This window comes from Rhinolophus ferrumequinum, chromosome 18, assembly GCF_004115265.2.
Source record: "Rhinolophus ferrumequinum isolate MPI-CBG mRhiFer1 chromosome 18, mRhiFer1_v1.p, whole genome shotgun sequence".
Lineage (NCBI taxonomy): Eukaryota > Metazoa > Chordata > Mammalia > Chiroptera > Rhinolophidae > Rhinolophus > Rhinolophus ferrumequinum.
In genome coordinates, this window is record NC_046301.1 from 47,401,075 (window position 1) to 47,421,786 (window position 20,712).

The window sequence follows — 20,712 nt, forward strand, 5'->3', positions numbered from 1 at the left end:
GTCATTCTCATATCTTGGTTCTAAGCCCAACAATGAGTTGGGAGAATCCCTCCCAAGGACTGTAATCCAATCCAGAAACAGAATTCCTTTTCTGGGTATTTAAGTGTACACGTCAACAACCATTCACTTTACATAAAAAATAATAAATTACAAATAATTTTAACAGAGTAAAAATATATACTGCTAAATTAAAAACAATGTTTTCTAGAGTTTTCTGAGGACTCTAAATTAAGTATTCTACCAAGAAATCTGGCCTTAGTGCTTGGAAAAGTTGGAAGGATTTTGCAGGGCAAGGGTGTTGCTGAAATCTGATGTTCCTACAGTTTGTGGTGAAGGATGACTTGTCAGATGTAAAGCACCAGAACTGTTTTGAGTTGGTTTGTGCTTTTCAATAACTGCTATTCTTTTTTAAAAAAATTATTTTTCAATTACTGTTGACATACAATATTATGTTTCAGGTGTACAAAACAACATAGTGATTAGACATTTTATACCTCACAAAGTGATAACCCCGATAAGTCTACTATTTCCCATCTGACAGTGTATATTGTTATTACAATATTATTGACTATATTCCTTATACTGTACTTTACATCCCTATGACTATTTTTTTCAATTACAATTGACATTCAATATTATTTTGTATTTGTTTCAGATGTATAGCATTGTGCTTAAACATTTATATAATTTATGTAGTGATCCCCTGATAAATCTAGTACCCACCTGACATTATACATAATTTTTAAAATATTATTGACTATATTCCCCATATTGTACTTTACATCCCCATGACTATTTTGTAACTACCAATTTATACTTCTTAATCCCTTCACCTTTTTCACTCTGTCCCCAACTCCCCACCCATCTATCACCCCAATAAATCTAGTACACAGCTAACACCATACATAGTTATTACGATATTATTGACTACATTTCTTGTACTACACCTTACATCTCCATGACTATTTTATAACTACCAATTTGTACTTCTTAGTCCCTTCTCCTTTTTCACACACCCCTCAATGCCTCTCCCATCTGGCAACCATCAAAATGTCCTGTGTATCTTTGAGTGTGTTTCTGTTTTGTTTGTTCATTTATTTTACTTAGATTCCACATATAAGTGAAATCACATTACATCTGTCTCTCTCTGTCTGACACTCTACTCAGCACAATACCCTCCAGGTCCATCCATGCCACTGCAGATGGCAAGAACACATTCCTTTCCACTGCTGAGTAATATTTCATTGTATGTATGTACCATCTCTTCTTTATCCATTCATCCATCAATGAGGCTGCCTCCACGTCTTGGCCATTGTCAACAATGCTCCAATGAACATATGGATGCGTATGTCCCCTCAATGTATTGTTTTGGGTTTCTTCAGATAAATACCCAGAAGTGGGATTACTGGATCCTTCTTTGTCTCTTGTTATAGACTTTGGTTTTTTTGTTTGTTTGTTTGTTTGTTTGTTTGTTTTTTATTATTAGTTTCAGGTGTACAAAACAATATAAGTTAGACATTTCACTCTTCACAAAGTGATAGCCCCCTCCCCCAATCTATTGCCCCTCTGACATTTTATGTATTTATTACAATTCCATGGACTCTATTCCCTACACTGTACTGCATATCCCATGACTATATATATATATTAAATTATAGTTGACAAACAATATTATTCAGCTTCAGCTTCAGGTGCACAGTGCAGTGGTCAAACATCTACACCGTCCATGAAGTGGAATGGCCTTTGTTTTAAAGTCCATTTTGTCTGGTATAAGTATTGCTACCTCAGCTTTTTTTTCTTTTATTTCCATTTTAATGAAATATCTTTTCCCACTCTTTTACTTTCAGTCTGTGTCTTTTGATTTGAAGGAGTCTCTTGTAGGCAGCATATGAAAGGATCTTATCCATTCAGCCCTTCTATGTCTTTTATTGGAGCATTTAATCCATTTACATTGAAAGTAGTTGTTAATAGACGTGTAGTTGTCATTTTATTATTCATATTTTTTATCTTTTTTTTTTCCATCTTAAAAAAGTCCCTCTAACATTCATTGTAATACTGGTGATGGTGAACTCCTTTAGCTTTTTCTTGTCTGGGAAGCCCTTTATCTGTCCTTCAATTCTAAGTGATAGCTTTTCTGGGTAGAGTAGTCTTGGTTGTAGATCTTTGCTTTTCATCACTTTGAATATTTCCTGCCAATCCCTTTTGCCTGCAAAGTTTCTGTGGAGAAATCAACTGAGTCTTATGGAGATTCCCTTATAAGTTACTAGTTGCCTTTCTCTTGCTGCTTTTAGGATTTTCTCTTTGTCTTTAACCTTTGACATTCTAATTATAATGTGTTTTGATGTGAGACTGTTTGGGTTCTTCTTGTTTGGGACTCTCTGAGCTTCCTGGACTTGTATGTCTATTTCCTTCACCAGGTTAGGAAAGTTTTCAGTCATTATTTCTTCAAATAAGTTCTCAATACTTTGCTTTCTCTCTTCTCCTTCTGGTACCCCTATGATGCAAATGTTGTTACGCTTGATGTTATCCCAGAGGCCCCTTAAACTATCCTCGGTTTTTTTTTTTTTTTTTTTTTGGATTCTTTTTACTTTTTGCTGTTCTGATTGGGTGTTTTATGCTACTTTGTCTTCCAAATCGCAGATTCGATCCTCTGCTTCATCTAGTCTGCTGGTGATTCCTTCCAGTGCATTCCTCATTGCAATTATTGTACTCTTCACTTCTGACTGGTTCTTTTTTATGGTTTCTATGTCTTTTTTTCCCCCATCACCCCCTCCCTCCTTCCCACTCCCCTGCTTTTTTTTAAGCCATTGTTTCTCAGTCTAGTTGTAGGGCACAGCTCCCTGGCCCATGCTGGCATTATGAGCCATGTGCTCCACCTGGCTGAGGCAGTTGGTTGCCGGTCATTGGTTGGCCACTCACAGCAGCTCACAGCAGCTCTCATTGGCTGCCGACCACTCATGATGCCTACCGGCCACTCACACCGGCTGCCAGCCAGCGCGGCCACAAGCCGCTCACAGTAGCACACATCAGCAGACAGCAGTCCACAGCAGACCACAGGCAGCTCACACCAACCTCCAGCTGTTCATGGTAGCCCAGCTCCAGGGAGAGCCGTTGTTCACAGTCTTAATTGTAGAGGGCGCAGCTCACTGGACCTCTATGTCTTTTTTTATGCTTGATATTTCTTTGTTGAAGTTTTCACTAAGTTCCTTGAGCATCCTTATAACTATTGTTTTGAACTCTGTCTCTGGTAGGTTGCTTTCATCCATTTCATTTAGTTCTTTTTCTGGAGTCTTTTCCTGTTCTTTCATTTGGGATGTATTTCTTTGTTTCCTCATTTTGGCTGCCTCTCTGTATTTATTTCTATGTATTAGGTACATCCTTTGTGTCTCACAGTCTTAGCTGAGTGACCTTATATAGTAGGTGCCCTGTGGGGCCCTGGCACATTCTCCCTCGTCACCTGCTCTGGGTACTTCAGGAGTGTCTTTTGTGTGAGTTGTGTGTGCCCTCCTGTTATAGTTGAGCCTTGATTGCTATTGGCACATCAATGGATGGGATTGACCCTCAGGCTGACTGGCTGTGGGGTTTGGCCACTTCCACAGCTTATTGGCTGCTATTTAGGGTGCTTGCCCCACAGAGTGAGATTTGCCTCAATGGGCTCTGGTACCTGTTGAGACTGCCCTATTGGTGTGCCACCTGTGGGGCTAATTGGGCGGTGCTCTGCTGTGGTCTGAAATCAACCTCCAAATATGTTTGTTCTAGGGCCTCTTGGGAGGGGTTGTGATGCAGGTCCAGGTTACCCACTGTCAGTGACTAGGAGACTACCTCGGAGGAGCTGCAAAGCGATTTGTGGTTGTTTGCTGCCTGTGCTAAAGTTGGAGTCACATGGGAGAGGTCACGCTATGTATCGAAGATGGCTACTACCAGTTATGGGCCTGGGGTAGTTCCACAAAAAGCCAGGACAACCCAAGGCCTGTTGCTACCTGCCAGTTCCCTTAAGGTTTGGTCACTGATAAAGCCTCATGCAGTATGTGAGTTGGGTGAGGCAGGGTCTCAGGGAGTCACAAATTGGACTACATCAAACTGAAAAGTTTTTTCCCAGGAAAGGAAATCAAAATGAAAAGACAGCCTATTGAATGGGTGAAAATATTTGCCAATGCTATATCTGATAAGGGATAATATCCAACATTTATAAAAATTCATACAATTCAGAGTTATTCAGTTTTCCTGGGTAACATGTTATTAAACTTCTGTTTTTCTCCTGTTCATCTGTCTTTTATTATAGGGGGGTCTTAGCCAAGAACCCCGAAAGATAACGAGAAAATTATATTTCCTCTCCTACAGTGGTAAAGATTAATGCACAAATATAGAAAAAAAAGTAGGACTTTTGAGGACTCAGGACTTTCTCGAATGAAGACTTGATCTCTAAGCTAGATATAGACTCTACATGCATCTTTCAGCATTTCTTGGCCACTTGACAAGCCATCCCCATGAACCAGCTCTGACCAGTACTTTCTGGCAAGTTTCTTTCCCACCAGCCACATCCTCTCCCAAGAGGTCTTAATCTCAGCCTTGGTTCTCATGCTTAGTTCCTTCCTTCTTTACTCTTCCTCTGCCCTTGGCAGGGGGGAGGGTGTGTAGATCACAGCTACATTCTGTGTTTGCTACTATAATACTGCTTAAGTCTTCTTACTGCTTTTTACTAGTTAAAAAATCTTGTTAATGTTTAATAAGGAAAAGGAATTCATCCCTATTTAAATACTTGTAAAGTTTCTGCCTCCTGTCTGGACCCTGAATGCTGCTACATCAATATAATAAATACAAACAGCTACCTAAACTTAAAAAAAAAAAAACACAACTCATACAACTCAACACGAGAAAAACAAACAATCTAATTAACAAATGGGTGGAAGACCTGAATAAACCTTTCTCCAAAGAGGACATACAGAAGGCCAACAGACATATGAAAAGATACTCAATGGCATAATCATAAGAGAAATACAAATTAAAACCATAATGAAGTATCATCTCACACTTGTCAGAATGGCTATCATCAACAAATCAACAAATAACAAGTGTTGGCAAGGATGTGGAGAAAAGGAAACCCTGGTGCTCTGTTGGTGAAATTGCAAATTGGTACAGCAACTATGGAAAATGGTTTAGCATGTCCTCAAAAATTGAAAAATAAAACCACCTTATGACCCAGCAATTCCACTTCTGGGTATTTATCCAAAGAAATCCAAAACACTAATTTGAAAAGATATGTGCATCCCTATGTTCATTGCAACATTATTTACGATAGCCAAGATATGGAAGCAACCCAAGTTCCCCATCAATAGACCATTGGATAAAGAAGATGTGAGATAGATAGATATATAGATATAGATATATATATATATGCAGGTTGTACGTGTGTGTGTGTATACCAGGGGTGCCAAAAATATATATACAAGGGACACTTTCGTCAACGTTGCTGAAGCATTAGTTTGCCATAATCAGAAGTGTCTAGGCACAGATGGTAACCACTTTGAGCACCTCTTGTAATTGCAGAAGTCAAACATGACTTGTATTCATCTTTTGTTATCAGTATATATTAAGTATTACAATTTTAATACTGTTTTCCTTTCTTAAAATTTGTATACATTTTTCGTGTGTGTGTGTGTGTGTGTGTGTGTGTAATGGAATATTACTTGGCCATAAAAAAGAATGAAATCTTACCGTTTTTGACAACATGGATGGACCTAGAGGATATTATGTTAAGTGAAATCGGTCAAACTGAGATAGAAAAATACCCTATAATCTCACTTCTATGTGGAATCTAAACAAAATAAATGAACAAATAAAATAGAAATGGACTCATAGATAGACAGAACAAAGTGATGATTGCCAGAAGGCAGGGATATTGGAGAGCTGGGTGAAAAGGTGAAGAGATACAATTGGTAGTTACAAAATATGAGTAGTCACAAGGATATTACGTACAGCATACAGCATATAGTCAACAATGTTGTAACAACTATGTATAGTGCCAGGGGTATACTAATCTAATTGGGGGGGGGGTCATTGCATAAACTATATAAATGTCTAACCACTATGTTGTACATCTGAAATTAATATAAAATAATATTGAACATCAACGGTAACTGAAAAAAATAAATAAATATTTTTTAACACAATAGGAAAACTGTTTAAATATTTAAAACAAAATTTCAACAATAACTGGAAACATCCCTAGAAGAATTTCAGGAAGATCTCAAGGGGAATATTATAAAGTATAACTGAAAGAAATCATAATTTACCTAAAGAGAGAATTATACTGATAGGGTAGGAAAATCTTGGTGTTATAAGGAAGCTATTAAATGCAAATTAATCGACACAGTCAATGAAATCACAATCAAATCCCTAGATAGTTTTTATGGAACTTACTAAACTGTGTACAAAGTTTATACAAAAGAAAAAACTGTCACAGAATAGACAGAACAGTTGTAAAGAATAATAAGAGATCAAGCGTTCGTATTGCCCACTTCTTACCCTTTGATTTGTCTTGACCAAACATTAATCAGGTTTATCTCCCTCCTAAAGACCCCTGAACTCTGCTTACCGCCAAGCCTGAGCAAGCACAAAAATAGTGAAACATGTCCCCCCCATCAATTTCTCTGGGGATCTGGCTGACCACAGGGAGACCCATTTACTGTCACAACCCATTGATAATTTCCCCTTATTTGTCCAGCTTCCCCTGCAGAGATTCTGCTAATTTCTGCCTACTTCCTCTTTTATCCTATTAAAAAATAAAAAAAAAAGAACCTTTATCTGAATCATTTTGAGATGCTTTCCGATTTCTGAGATCAGAGTATTCTCCTTATTGCAGTAACTTTTCTAATTAAAGTCTCTCTATATCCAAATCCAGATTTGAATTTATTTCACATAAAACACAGAGATTTGCCTCAAAACACTAATAAAACCGGAACTATGGCATTTTTAAAAGTGTGGCATTATTCCAGGAATAGTGAAATGAACCAACCAAACCAAAATAAAGAATATATTGTATGTAGCAATATAATGTTCAATAGAAATGGCATTTCAAATCAAGTGTGAAAAATGGCATGTGAAGTCAGGGAAGTCACAATATTCTCTCCCATAACTGGTGTCAGGATAATGGTCTATTCGTTTAGGAAATAATTGCTTATTGAACAAATTCCAGGTATAATTAAAATTGACTAAAATTATTAAAACATTAGAAAATGAAGGACAATATCCTAGGCAATTCTACAGCAAAATTCATACAGTAAATAATTGAAAAACTGGACCAAAATAAGAGCAAAAGTTTATGGTGACACCACTCTCAATTTCATCTTTATTACAATTGTAAGGGGACTATTTACACGGTTTACTATTAATGTGAGCACAGACATGCGGCATCATCAAGTGAGACTGGGGTTCTAAGATACTCCTGTCCACAGTGGTCCGAAACTGTGCATTAAACAGGGTGTGCAAGTCACCCTGGACCCAGGGCACAGCGTGCCACTCTGACTGCTAGCATCCTCAGTATCTGTCCTCCCTGACAACTTAGTTACTGATTCTTTCCCCTGAGTGGAGCCCTAGGTAGGCCAGTCCATTAATAATCAGATTCCAGTTTGGAAGGGGCATCTGGATTGTATTTACTCTCCCGGAGGCCAAAGACCAGGAAAGGAGCAGCCTAGCAAAACAGTACATATTCCAATAGTAACTGCCCTACTCCCACAAAACACCACAGAGAAAAACTGGCTACACCCTTACACTCATCAGCAAAGGTCAAGTGGAAAGCCTGGAGCTCCACCCTAACCCAGTTATGAAGCACTCCCTCCCATCCCAATGGGGTTGTAGCAGAGAAGGAGTTGGGACTTCCATCACACCCATTAGTAAACTGCCACTCTCAACCACTAGAGACCACGTGGTGAGACCTTATAACCCCAGGAAAGGTTAATGTAAACAGTAACAAGTTATCCCTACCTCACTGGAGTGTTGGTAAATTCAAGTGGGAAATCTGGATTTTCACCATCACTTCCAGCAACAAGATGACAGCTCTTTTCCTTCTCCCTGGCATGATGTCAAAGGTGCCTGAAAAAAAGAGAAGATTTTAATACAATCCAGGGTTTCAAAACATGATACCTTAAATATCCAGGATACAGAGGCGGCCTATGGCTCAGTTGGTTAGAGCGTAAGCTCTGAACAACAGGGTTGCCGGTTCAATTCCCACATGGGCCAGTGAGCTGCATCCTCCACAACTAGATTGAAGACAGCGAGCTGCCGCTGAGCTTCCAGAGGGGCTGCTGAATGGCCCAGTTGGTTAGAGCGCGAGCTCTTAACAACAAGGTTGCCAGTTCAATTCCCACATGGGATGGTGGGTTGCGCCCCCTGCAACTAAAGATTGAAAATGGTGACTGGACTTGGAGCTGCACTGTGCCCTCCACAAGTAGATTGAAAGACAACTACTTGGAGCTGATGGGCCCTGGAGAAACACACTGTCCCCAAATATTCCCCTATAAAATTTATTTTTTAAAAAAAATCCAGGATGCAATCAAAAATCATTATGATATCAAGAACCAGGAAAATTTCAACCTTAGATGACACAAATTAGAATTATTTGACAACTATTTCAAAGCAGCCATCATTACAAAAAAGTTTCAATGAGCAATTGCAGACTTTTTTGGAACAAATGAAAAATACAAAGTCTCAGCAAAGGTATAGAAAACCTTGACAGAGAAACACATGATATAATGAAGACTGAAATTCAAATCTTAGACCTGAAAAATAAAATATCTGAAATGAAAATTACCAGATGGAGTTAATAGTGGAATAGAGACAAAAGAGGGAATACCATCAGTGAACTTCAAGATAGACCACTGTAATTTATCCAATTTCAACAGACAGAAAATAAACTCCAAAAAGAAAAAAAGAAATACAGCATCCTCACGACCTGTGGGACTATAAGAAAATCTAATATTTCTGTCATTAAATTCTGTCATTCAATTCTCATTAGATAGAGAACAGGGAACTGAAAAATCATTCAGAAAAAAAATGGCTAAAAATTTCTCAAATTTTCCAAAAGATAAAAACATATAGGTTCAAAAAGCTAAGGAAATTCCTAATAGGATAAACTCAAAGAAATACAGGTCAAGATATATCACAATCAATCTTTTGATAACTAAAGACAAAAAAAAAACAATCTTGAAAACAGTGAGGAAGTGAATAAGTAATGATACTTTATCCATAAGGGAAAAACAATTCAAATATCAGCTAATTTCTCATCAGAAACTATGGGTGCCAATGGAATGTAGCACATTTTTCAAGTATTAAAAGAAAAGTGTTGTCAGCCCAGAATTCTATATCCAGAAAAAAATATTCTTCAGGAATTAAGGGAAAATCAACTTATTTTTTGGATAAAATTTACTTTTCTGTATATTAAGTAACACATGGTATTATGAAATAAATTATATCTCCCTAAAATTCATATCCCTAACCCCTTTGTGGCTGTATATAAAGGTAGGGCCTCTTAGTTATAAAGGTTAAATGAGGTCAGAAAGGTGGAGCCCTAATCACATAGGACTGATTTCCTTAAAGAAGACAAAAAGTCACCAGATCTCCTCTCTCTCTCTCTCTCTCTCTCTCTCTCTCTCTCTCTCTCTCTCTCTCATACCTTCGTTTTGAAAAACGAAGGCGCAATCCAAAGTCAATACACCAGCTCGTGTGACCATGCAAACAGTTAGAGGATGAAATGTTTCTCTAATTGCAGCAATAAACATTCAGGGAATAGTGTGGCACGAAGTAATTGTACATCCTACCATTACTTCAAATATTTTTTGCGAATTTCTTCAAAGATTATTGCAGAAATTGGATGAAAATAATCTGGAGGGAGTGTGGTTTGTTTTGGACAGTGTAAGCCTCCACAAAACCCAGGAAGTATGTGATCTTGTTGGTCAGACAAGACACACTTTATTATTTGTACCACCATACTCTCCAATGATGAACCCCACTGAAGAAGTTTTTTTCAAAAATTAAGTTCTGTGCAAGAAATATTTTGGCTGATCCATCAAACTATGAACATTTAGTAGATATTATTAATCATTCCGTTGCAACTATTACTCCTACAGATTGCCATAATTATTTTATGAATATGTATATGAAATTACCAAGAGCAGCGGCAGAACCATTATAAATGAAGCTATAAGTAAATAAGTATTTCTGATGTTAAATAAGTATTTTGTTTATTATTAAATACATGCAATAAAATGTTTAATTGTAACAATAACTTAACATTGGATTTATTTTTATTACAAAGATTAAGAAGATATTTTGTGAAAAAATTTGATCTGCAAAAGAGTGAATTTGATTTGCAAAAGGATGAATTTGATTTGCAAACGGGTGAATTTGGAGCACAAAACATGTAAAAAAGAATGAACTCTTGCTATTTTTGACAACATGGATGGACCTTGAGGGTATTATGCTAAGTGAAATAAGTTAGAATAAGACAAATACCATATGATCTCACTTATATGTGGAATCTAAAGAATAAATTAAGTTCATAGACGCAGAGAACTGACTGGTGATTACCAGAGATGGAGAGGTGGTGCGATGGATGAAGGAAGTCAAAAGGTACAAACTTCCAGTTATAAAATCAGTAAGTTATGGGGATGTAATGTACAGAATGGCAACTATAGTTAATAATACTGTATTGCATATTTGAAAGTTGCTGAGTAGATCTTAAAAGTGCTTATCACAAGAAAAAAATTTGTAACTCTGTATGATGATGAATGTTAACTAGACTTCTTGAGGTGATCATTCCAAAATATATACAAGTATCAAATCTTTATGTTGTATACCTGAAACTATATAATGTTGAATGAAAATTAAACATCAATTTTAAAAGTCTATTAACAGATCATTTTGTTCACTCTGACCTAAGGTCCTCATAGGGGCAAAAAGACCAGTAGAGTGATTCTTCACTTGGGGGAGGTCTTTTAATACACAGTATCACATCTTCCTATATCAAAAAGATTTTAAAATCATGCTCAATATCATTATTAGTACAAAACCTAGTAATGACATGCAAACAAATGCTAGTAATGATATGCAAATACATAAAAAAAAATAGAACTAGAGTTTCTGAGAAGTTAATTATGGGCCAGATTAGGGGAAAGAAAACATCCAGACCAGTGGTTCTCTAAATCACCTCCTCCAGGGCACAACACATACTTAAAACAGGAAGTCTTTTTAACACACACACAGACCAAGATCAGACCGTGGCTGGGCTTGCTGGTGTCTGCACCATGAGAAACGGATATCTAAGGTTGCCAGCAGGTAGGTAGAACATAACAGAGATGACAGACAACTAAAGCTATCTGGGCACTCTCTACCCAGTTTGAAAATATTGTCTGTTCTTGCTTGATATCTGCCTTGTTTGTCTAATATCTCTATAAGGTATAAAGGGAAAATTTTTGAGGATATTAACTCATTTATAGTAAATCTCAAAGGAAAAAGTCAGTTAAACTCATTGCTAAGGCAAACTTGGGGATGTAACAGAGTTTTCATTTTATTATTTGTGTTAGTTCAGTTTCACCAGAGAAACAGAACCATTTCAGACAGACATAGAGACAGAAAGACAGAGATTTTAAGGAATTGGTTCATGAGAATATGGAGGTTGTAAAGTGAGAAATCCATAGGACAGGCCGGCAGGCTGGAAACCCAGGAAAGACTTGATATTGCATCTCAAGTCCAAAGGCAGCTGGAATTCCCTCTTCCTCTTAAGGTCTTCAACTGATGAGATGAGGCAAACCCAGATTATGGGAGGTAATCGGCTTTACTCAAAGTCTACAGATTTAAATGTTAATCTCACCTAAAAAACACCTCACCAAAAAAAAAAAAAAATACCATGTACACTAGGGTTTAAACAAATATCTGGGTACCACGGCCTAGTCAAATTGGAATATAAAATTAACTATCATTAACACCTGTATTTTTTTTCAAAAGAATAGATAACCAAATTATTTGAAAACTCTACTGCACTAAGATAAACATTGTCCATTAGTCTATAGGTTTCATGTGGGTCATGGAATGACTTGAAGAACAGTAACAGTGAATTAGTAAAAACTAGTATCAGTGAGGTCAGCTTAATTCTGATTAGTCTTTATTCCCTTCAGTGTTTACATGTTACCTAGTAAGTTAGGTCTTCTTTATATATTATCCTCATTAGTTGTAATTAGTTTCCTGGTTTTTATGAAAATAGCCACCTTTCTTATCATGCGAATTGTGGAATATGATTATTTTAATGCTGGACACATTTTGGGAAAATCCTGTAAAGGCACACAGACGTGAAGATTTCCATAGGGTTCAGAGCTGACATAGATGGGATGACAGACTCTACAAGGTGGTCCATTTATTGCCTGTGGGGTAGATTTCATTCCTCCCTACTCGTAGTGGTTTGCATGCCACAAAGCCCCTTCTGTGATTCATTTCTCAGGACCGAACTGGGAGACAAAGGGGAAAGGCTGTGCCCTCAGCGCACTGTCCACTGTCGAAGGGCCAGGGCATCATGTGGGAGGAGCCGTAGAAGCCATGGGTGCTGTACCTGGAGAGGCCACCTGACCAGGAGATAGTGGCCCTCCCTGCAGCCACCTTAGTTCTCACTCCTCACTGCTCCTCAACTCCCACTCTATGGATTCCAGGGCTCCATGCCCTGCTCTTCTCATCATTATAGGACTCAGACTTTGGGCTGTACAACAACATGATCTATGCTTTTTTTTGTATGCTCTGAAGCTGTAAGTTCAACAGGAGCGATGCTGAAAGAGGAATCCTCAAAGCAGATTTCTGCCATTGACAAAGAACAAGGAAACTGGGCCTGGGCAAATCTGAGGAATCTCTCCTTTAAGATTTACCCTCTCCATTGGGAAGGTTGGGCTTTCTAAGATGGGCCCCTGTCATCAGCTGTGTGTATGTCCTGTTACCTTACCTGTAGCACCTGAGTCCACCTGAGCATTGTGTCTATCGGTGTCTGTCTCCTGGGGAGTCCTGGGAGATGGAGGGGAAAGGCTTAGTCCTCGATTCCTGGTAAAGCACAAGAAGCTGCTGGAAGGCCATGGGCTGCAGGGCAAGAACCACCTACTAAGAACCTGCCGACTGGGGTTGAAATTGGAGTTTGACTCTCTTTTCTTTGTCATATCTCTGTTTTAATCTGCCCTAGAGCTCTCTGTGCTGCTGCTGTTGCCTTTGGTTGCTGCAGCCCTGAAGGATAGAGGTGAGTGCCCAGCCAGCCCCCCATTAGTGATATAAGCTAGGGAGTGCATACTGGGGTCTGGTTTCCTCACCAAGTGGGAGGGAAGGAGGCTTGTTCTGCAAGCGAGGCTCAGAGATGGTCTCATGAAGATAAGAGAAGCTGCTTTTACCTCCCTAAATGCCCAGAGTTTTGTGTCTTTTCCTCTTCCAATGGCAGCTATCCCCTCCTCTAGTCTTGGACCCATAGTTGGCCGTGGCTTCACCAATTTCTTGCCTTCTGATCACAATCTCCCACTGCTTCTGACCCCACAGCTTGTATTCGCTGGTGCCCCCCAAACCCTCCATGTGTCAATGCCAATGCCTGTCTCTGCGCTCCAGGATTCAGTGCTGCATCTGAGAAGATCTTCACGGGCCACTTGGAGAGTTGTGATGGTACAGAGGCTTTGGGGTGGTGGAGGGGCACATGGAGATTGTGGGGGGAGACTGTGGGGCATCCAGAGCCCTCATCCCGAGAGCAGCACAGAACCCCTTTGCCAAGAACTAGAGAGAGGAGACGGGGCAGGGAAGTGGGTAGTCAGGTTTTCATGATCAGTAGGTAGAGTGTTGAGAGCGTCCATGGTGCAGCTGGGCTACATGGGCTCAGAGTCTAGCTCTGCCACCGACTGACTCTCTGACGTTTAGGAAATTATTTCTCCTTTCTTTGCCTCAGTTTCTTTGTGTATTGGGGATAGTCATTGTACCTACCCCATATGGATGGTGCGAGATTTAATATTTACCTGTATGAAAAAAATTTAAAGATAGTACAAATTGTCAACAAATGTGAGCTATTATCATTGTTACTGCTGTTATTATAATTATTATTTTCATAGCACAAAGAAAGGAAAGAAATAATGGAAGAGACAGGAGGAAAGAAACACCCAGCGCCTGGAAGCTCGGGCTCTCCTACTAGCTTGAGCTCACCACGATCCCTGCCCATTCACGATCATGGTTTCCCACCTCATCTTCACAGCAGAGCCATGAAGCAAGCAGAGCTAGGATTTTTCTTTCCCACCTTCACCCATTTGGCCCACTTCCCACCTCCTACCTCTGGCAGCCACCAATCTGTTCTCTGTATCTTGTATCTACGTACTTTTTTTTTTTTTAATTTCACATATAAGTGAAATCATACGGTATTTGTCTTTTTCTGCCTGACATTTTACTTAGCATAATACCCTCAAGGTTCATCCCACAAAGGGTAAAATTTCCTTCTTTTTTATGGCTGAATAATATTTCACTCTACACATACACCACTTTTCCATTATCCATTCATCCATTAATGGACTTGTAGGTTGTTTCTGTGTCTTGGCTAATGTAAATAATGCTGCAATGAACATGGGAGGGCAGACATCTCTTCAAGATTGTAATTTTATTTCCTTCTGATAAATACCCCGAAGTAGAATTAATGGATCATATAGTAGCTCTATTTTTATTTTATTTAGGAACCTCCATATTGTTTTTCATAGGGGCTACTCCAATTTGAATTCCCAACCACAGTGCCCAAGATCCCTTTTTTCCACATCCAGGCCAATACTTGTTATCTCTTGTCTTTTTGAAAATAGCCATTCTAACAGGTGTGAGCTGATATATGTCATTGTGGTTTTGATTTGCATTTTGCTGATGATTAGTGATGTTGAATACCTTTTCATGTAGCTGTTGGCTATTTGGATGCCTTCTTTGGACAATGTCTCTTCAGACACTCTACACATTTTAATCTGATTGTTTGGTTTTTTGCTATTAAGTTGTATGAGTGCTTTATATGTTTTAGATGCTAACCCCTTATCAGATACATGATTTGCAAGTATTTTCTCCCCATTGCAGGTTGGTTTTTCATTGTGGTAATGGTTTTTTTTGCTGTACAAAAGTTTTTTAGTTTGATGTAGTCTCACTTGTCTGTTTTCTTTTTGGTGTGTCAAATACAAAAACTCATTGCCAAGACAGATGTTAAAGAGCTTAACCCTCACTACGTTTTCTTCTATGGATTTTATGGTTTCAGTATAGCATCTTTTTTTTTTTAATTACCAAATTTCGGCTCAGAGAGATTGAACGACTTTTATTCTTCACGAAAATAGGATCATATGGTCCTCGACTTTTTCTGTCTTATTTCACACAGCATAATAATCTCAAGATCCATCCATGTCGTTGCAAATGGCATTATTTCATCTTTTCTTATGGCAGAATAGTATTCCATTGTGTATATATACCACATCTTCAATATCCATTCATCTATCAAAGAACACTTTGGTTGTTCCCATGTCTTGGCCACCATAAATAAAGCTGCAATGAACATAGGAGCATGAATAAATGTTTTCAGATTTTTGGGGGTAGATACCCAGGAGAAGGATTGCTGGGTCACATGGTAATTCTATTCTTAATTTTTTGAGGAACCTCCACACTGCCTTCTGTAGTGGCTGCACCAGTCTGCATTCCCACCAACAGTGTATCAGGGTTCCTTTTTTCCCACAGCCTCTCCAACACTTGTTACTATTTGTCTTGTTGATGGTAGCCATTCTAACTGGGGTTAGAATGATAACCCCAGATATCTCATTGTGGTTAGATGATATCTCATTGTGATTTTTATTTGCATTTCTATGATGATTAGTGACATTGAGCATTTTTTCATATGACTATTGGCCTCTTTGGAAAAATGTCTCTCCAGGTCCTCTGCCCATTTTTTATTGGATTGTTTGTTTTTTTGTTGTTGTTGAGTTGTATGAGTTCCTTATATATTTTGGATGTTAGCCCCTTATCGGAGGCATTGTTTGCAAAAATCTTCTCCCATTCGGTCGGTTTCCTCTTTATTTTGTTGATGGTTTCTTTTGCTGTGCAGAAGCTTTTAAGTTTCATATAGTCCCATTCATTTATTTTAGCTTTTACTTCCCTTGCCTTTGGAGTCAAATTCATAAAATGCTCTTTGAACCCAAGGTCCATAAGTTTAGTACCTACGTTTTCTTCTATGCAGTTTATTGTTTCAGGTCTTGTGTTTAGGTCTTTGATCCATTTTGAATTAATTTTGGTACACGGTGACAGATAGCAGTCTAGTTTCATTCTTTTGCACATGGCTTTCCAATTCTCCCAGCATCATTTATTGAAGAGGCTGTCTTTTCTCCATTGTATGATTTTTGCTTCTTTTTCGATAAATTATCTATCCATATTTTCGTAGGTTTATTTCTGGGATCTCAATTCTATTCCATTGGTCTGTGTGTCTGTTTTTCTGCCAATACCATACTGTTTTAATTATTGTTGTTCTGTAGTACAAGCTGAAGTCAAGGAGTGTAATACCTCCAGCATTGATCTTTTTTTCTAAGGATTGCTTTGGCTATTCGGGGTCTTTTGTGTTTCATACAAATCTGATGATTTTTTGTTCTATTTCTTTAAAAAATGTCATTGGGATTTTGATGGAGATTGTATTAAATCTGTATACTGCTTTGGGTAATCTGGCCATTTTAACTATGTTGATTCTTCTAATCCATGAACATGAACTGTCATTCCATTTCTTTGTGTCTTCTTCAATTTCTTCTAAAAATGTCTTACAGTTTTCAGTATATAGGTCTTTCACATGCTTGGTTAAGTTTATTCCTAGGTATTTTATTCTTTTTGCTGCAATTGCAAAAAGATTTGTTTTTATTTCTTTTTCTGAGATTTCATAGTTAGTATATAAGTATGCAATGTACTTTTGCATGTTGATTTTGTAACCGGCAACCTGACTGTATTTGTTTATTGTTTCTAATAGCGTTTTGGTGGAATCTTTAGGGTTTTCTATATATAGCATCCTGTCATCTGCAAAGAGTGACACTTTAACTTCTTCATTCCCAATTTGGATGCCTTTTATTTCTTTTTCTTGCCTGATTGCTCTGCCTAGGACTTCCAATACTTTATTAAGAGCAGAGATGATAGGAGACAGCCATGTCATGTTCCTGAAAGTAGAGCAAAGGGCTTCAGTTTTTCACCATTCCTTATGATATTAGCTGAGGGTTTGTCACATATGGCATTTATTATGTTAAGGTATTTTTCTTCTATACCTCTTTTATTTAGTGTTTTAATCATAAATGGATGTTGTATCTTGTCAAATGCTTTTTCTACATCTATTGATATAATAACATGATTTTTGTCCTTTATTTTGTTTATGTAGTGTATAACATTAATGGATTTGCATATGTTGAACCATCCTTGTACCCCTGGGATGAACCCCACTTGGTAGTGATGAATAATCTTTTTAATGCATTGTTGCATTCGATTTGCTAGAATTTTGTTTATGATTTTTGTATCTGTATTCATCAGAGATATTGGTCTGTAGTTTTCTTTTTTGTGTGTTATCCTTACCAGGTTTTGGTATCAGGGTAATGCTGGCCTCATAAAATGAAGTAGAGAGTATTGTCTCTTCTTCAATTTTTTGGAAGAGTTTGAGTAGAACAGGTATTAGATCCTCTTTGAATGTTTGGTAGAATTCACTAGTGGAGCGATCTAGTCCCAGACTTTTGCTTTTGGGAAGGTTTTGAATGACTGATTCAATTTCCTTACTAGTGATCAATCTATTTAGATTTTCCAATTCTTTCTGATTCAGCCTAAGAAGACTATATGTTTATAAGCACTTGTCCATTTCTTCTAGGTTATTGAATTTGGTGGCATATAATCCTTCATAGTATTGTTGGATGACCCTTTGTATTTCTGTGGCATCCGTGATAACTTCCCCTCTTTTATTTCTGATTTTGTTTATTTGTATCTTTTCTCTTTTTATCTTAGTGAGTCGAGCCAAGGATTTGTCAATTTTATTACTCTTTTCAAAGAACCAGCTCTTTGTCACATTAGTTTTTTTTATTTTTTTGTTGTTGTTGTTCTCTGTTTCATTTAGTTCTGCTCTGATTTTTATTATTTCCTTCCTTCTGCTGACTTTGGGTTTCATTTGTTCTTCTTTTTCTAGTTCTTTAAGATGTAACATGAAGCTATTTATCTGGGATTTTTCTTGTTTCTTGAAATAGGCATGCAATGATATAAATTTCCCTCTTAAAACTGCTTTTTTGATGCATCCCAAAAATTTCGGTAGGATGTACTTTCATTCTCATTTGTTTCTATGTATCTTTTGATCTTTCCTCTTATTTCCTCTTTGACCCAGTCGTTCTTTAAAACTATGTTGTTTAATCTCCACATATTTGTGGTTTTTTTCTGCTTTCTTTTTGCAGTTGATATCCAATTTCAAAGCCTTGCAATCAGTGAATATGCTTTGTATGATTTCAATCTTCTTAAATTTCCTGAGCCTGGTTTTATGTCCCAATATATGGTCTATCTTTGAGAATGTTCCATGTACACTAGAAAAGAATGTATGTAGTCTGATGTTTTAGGATGAAGTGCTCTATAAATGTCAATTATGTCCATTTCATCTAATGTGTCATTTAGGGTTGCTATTTCGTTATTTATTTTCTGTTTGGATGATCTATCCATAGCTGTGAATGATGTATTTAGGTCCCCTACTATAATTGTGTTTTGGTCAACTTCTCTCTTTAGTTCTGTTAGTAGTTGCTTGGTATATTTCAGTACTCCCTTATTGGGGGTGTAAATACTGATGACTGTTATGTCTTCTTATTGTATAGTCCCCTTTATCATTATGAAATGTCCATCTTTGTCTCTTGTTACCTTTTTTATCCTGAAGTCTGAATCATCTGATATCAGTAGGGCTTCACCTGATTTTCTCTGGATACCATTTGCTTGGTGTGTCAGTTTCCACCCTTTCACTTTGAGTCTATATTTGTCCTTGTAGCTGAGATGTGTCTCTTGGAGACAGCATATGATTGGGTTTAGTTTTTGATCCAGTCTGCTACTCTGTGACTTTTTGTTGGTGAGTTCAGTCCATCCACGTTTAGTGTGATTATTGATATATGAGGATTTCTTATCATTCTATCTTTATTTTTCTGGTAAGACTGTGTCTCCATTGTTTCTTTGCCTTTTTGTTGCTGTCTATTATTTCAGTGTGGTGGTATTCTATGATTTTCCCCTCTGTTTCTTCTTTTATTATGTTATATGTTTCAGTTCTGGATTTTTTAATTTTTTTTGAGTGGTTACCATTAAGTTTATGTGAAAGAAATTTCATATTTAGAGTATTCCATTTTCTTCAGCATGCTTACTTTTTCCATTCCCTATGCCAGTTCGGACATTTACTCTCCCCACTTTTATATTTCTGTTGTCACACATTATCTCTATTTACGCTGGTCAAATAGCCTCCTTCAATATTTCTTGTAGTGCAGGTCATGTGTTAGAAAATTCCCTCAGCTTCTGTATGTCTGGAAAGGTCTTTATTCCTCCTTCATATCTAAAGGATATCTTTGCTGGATATATTATTCTTGGCTCATAATTTCTCTCTTTCAATAGTTTGAATATTTGATTCCACTCGCTCCTGGCTTGTAGAGTTTCTGCTGAAAAATCTGATGATAATCTAATGGGCTTTCCTTTGTAGGTTACTGTCTTCTTTTCCCTGGCTGCCTTGAGGATTCTTTCTTTGTCGTTAATTTTTGACAGCTTCAATTCAATGTGCCTTGGAGAAGGCCTGTTTGGGTTGAGGTAATTAGGTGTTCTATTTGCTTCTTGGATTCAAGGATCCAGTTTTTGCACAAGTTTGGGAAGTTCTCATCAACTATTTGTTTGAATATACTCTCTGTTCCCTTCTCTCTTTCTTCTCCTTCTGGTATGCCCATTATTCTTAATTGCTCTTTCTGATGGAGTCAGAAAGTTCTTGCAGAGTTCTTTCATTTCTTTTAAGTCTCACGTCTCTCTCTTCTTCCGTCTGTGTCGTTTCCAGATTTCTATCTTCGATGTCACTGATTCTTTCCTCCATCTGGTCAACTCTACTACCTAAGCTGGCTATTTCATTCTTCATTTCTTTTACTGAGTTCTTAATCTCCAGAAATTCTATTTGGTTCTATTTTAAAATTTCAATCTCTTTGGTAAAATGTTCATGTTGTTCTTTGATTGTGTTTCTGAGTTCATTAAACTGTCTATCTGTGTTCTCTTGCATCTCGTTGATTTTTTTCAGAACTGCAATCTTGAATTCTCTGTCATTTAAATCACGTATTTCCATGTCTTTAAGTTCATTTTCTGGATACTTTTCATTTTTTTTCTGAGCTGTTTTGTTACCTTGGTTATTTATGGCAATTAATTAATTATTATTTCTCTTCCTAGGCATCTATAGGAGTGGGTTCTGCAACAGGTTGATAGGAAGAGGTCATTCTTTTGCTTTCCAGTAGGTGTTAGTAGAGAGTTCTATTTTCTCTCCGACTGCATCCTTTTATTCCCTCTCATGCCGTAGTGTTTTATTTTCTCTGCATTGTTCTGGCTTCTCACACAATGGGGGGATTCCCTGGAAGGTGAGCTTCTCCTCTGTGAGCAGGTCTCCTGGGTCTCAGGGCACTGCCTTTGTGGGAAGATGTGGAGAGCTTCTGAAGT

General features: G+C 37.6%; 2 protein-coding genes across 2 annotated transcripts in view; one reads left to right on the forward strand and one right to left on the reverse strand.

Moving 5' to 3' along the window:
• Positions 1 to 20,712, reverse strand: part of LOC117037930 (zinc finger protein 333) — a 1,118,586-nt gene that overhangs the window by 997,468 nt on the left and 100,406 nt on the right. The window lies entirely within an intron of this gene.
• LOC117037927 (adhesion G protein-coupled receptor E2-like) overlaps positions 11,268 to 20,712 on the forward strand; it is a 38,285-nt gene continuing 28,840 nt past the window's right edge. Inside the window, exons 1-3 of the mRNA XM_033134463.1 lie at positions 11,268 to 11,331; positions 13,211 to 13,264; positions 13,555 to 13,674. Coding sequence (XP_032990354.1) covers positions 11,301 to 11,331; positions 13,211 to 13,264; positions 13,555 to 13,674 — 205 coding nt within the window. The 5' untranslated portion in view covers positions 11,268 to 11,300. The remainder of the gene's footprint in view (positions 11,332 to 13,210; positions 13,265 to 13,554; positions 13,675 to 20,712) is intronic.